The 1,587-nt window shown below is 47.7% G+C and overlaps 1 protein-coding gene across 1 annotated transcript in view; it reads right to left on the bottom strand.

Annotated features, from left to right (window-relative positions):
* grb7 (growth factor receptor bound protein 7) overlaps window positions 1-1,587 on the bottom strand; it is a 28,687-nt gene that overhangs the window by 17,998 nt on the left and 9,102 nt on the right. Inside the window, exons 4-6 of the mRNA XM_014014829.1 lie at window positions 1,240-1,396; window positions 1,041-1,162; window positions 880-954 (exon numbers count right to left, since the gene is read on the bottom strand). Coding sequence (XP_013870283.1) covers window positions 880-954; window positions 1,041-1,162; window positions 1,240-1,396 — 354 coding nt within the window. The remainder of the gene's footprint in view (window positions 1-879; window positions 955-1,040; window positions 1,163-1,239; window positions 1,397-1,587) is intronic.

Here is a 1,587-nt window from a genome sequence, read left to right as displayed (position 1 = left end):
GTTGCTAGGTGACATGACCTAACATAACATAACCGCCAGGGTGGAGGGGAGGCTAGACCGTCCAAATTCACAGCCGCGTCTTTTTTTCCGGTCTTCCCGGTCTACCAAGGACCCGGCCCACCTCGACAGGGTAGTCTGGGTCCTCCGGAGGACCCGGCCTGTCGTTTTGGACACAGCCATGGACTGCTGCCATTGTTAAAAAAAAACTACGGACACTACGCAGAAAATCGACGTCGTCGTTCAAAACTCCTCCCTCTGTTCTCTGATTGGCCCGACTGAAATGCTCCAGAAGAAATCCTTGCCTATGGGAGAAATCCCAGACGGAGCAGTGACGTGAAACTAGAATGAAGCGGATGAAATGCGTATGAACGCAAGGGCCAAGCTAAGTTGAAAAAGTTGTTTATGTATTGTAACCCCAGATTCTATGAGTATAGGCGCAGCCCTTTAAGGCTATCGCTAGTAGGTTTATCCCCCGCGCGCGGGGGATAAACCTACTAGCGATAGCCTTAAAGGGCAAAGCTTATACCAAATAGAACAATCTTTATCAAATTCTAAATGCTAATCCAAAATTCAAGATGGCCACCACAGCTAACTTCAATTGGCTATAATTCAGCTATTTTAAGACTTATTGAGATGACATTTGTTGTGGAGTAGCAACACACCAATTGCCAATGCTAAATTAAGCTAACCGCTAATGCTAATTTTGCAAAAGGCTATAATTTAGCTATTTAAAAGAACAAAGAACATATATGGTGCAGTAGTATCAGAGAACAATCTCATAAAAATACAAAAACCAACGTCTCCATCCACTTGTTGTAGGGGTGGCCAATCGGGTACCAAGGCCACCCCTCTGGCTCTGCTCACCAGGTCCTGGTTTACCTGAATCAGTTCTGAGGACCTCATCTCTTTGCTGACGTCGGCACTGTCCGAGATCATCGACTCCGGGAAGAAAAGCTGCGACAAGAATCAGAGGATCGTCATTAAAGACTCAGAACCACAGGGTCTAACCAGAACCTGGTCTGTCGCGGGTCTCTGCCTACCGCTGGGTTCCTGAAGAACTCGTACTTGGCGTAGTTTTTGCAGAAAACAAATCTCAGGTTGTTTTTGAGGGACCAGGAGCCCTGAACCCCCAGCACGACTTCGTGGTCCTCCAGACACCTCTCTGCGGACGACAGGAGAGTAACAAAGCGGCTCGGAGGTTTCCGCCTGCTTCCAGGTGGTTCTGGCACTTGGTCTTACCCAGAGCCAGGGTGGGGTGATGCTCCAGGAGGGCCCAGTTCTCCTGGTCCAYGCAGTGGGCCGTCTGAACCAGCAGGTGGCACACCTCTCTGGCCGTAGCTTGGCGAGAGATCCACAAYGACCTGGAGCGAACGTCCTCGCCGTAGACTCGGATCATCTGAGGAAAACTCACATCCTTCAGAGGAAATCTCCCTTCACGGTAGTTTTGTTTTTAACGAAGACAAACAAAATATTAGCTTGAGAAATGTGAAGTGTGAATGCCGAAAGCTGCTGAATAAGCYGAAAAGCTTTTGACGAGTAAAAATTAGCAATAAACAAGAAAATAAATTAGTTTGAAATAGCTAAAAA

The sequence above is a fragment of the Austrofundulus limnaeus genome, unplaced genomic scaffold, assembly GCF_001266775.1.
Source record: "Austrofundulus limnaeus strain Quisiro unplaced genomic scaffold, Austrofundulus_limnaeus-1.0 Scaffold119, whole genome shotgun sequence".
NCBI lineage: Eukaryota > Metazoa > Chordata > Actinopteri > Cyprinodontiformes > Rivulidae > Austrofundulus > Austrofundulus limnaeus.
This window is presented reverse-complemented; position numbering and strand designations above follow the sequence as displayed.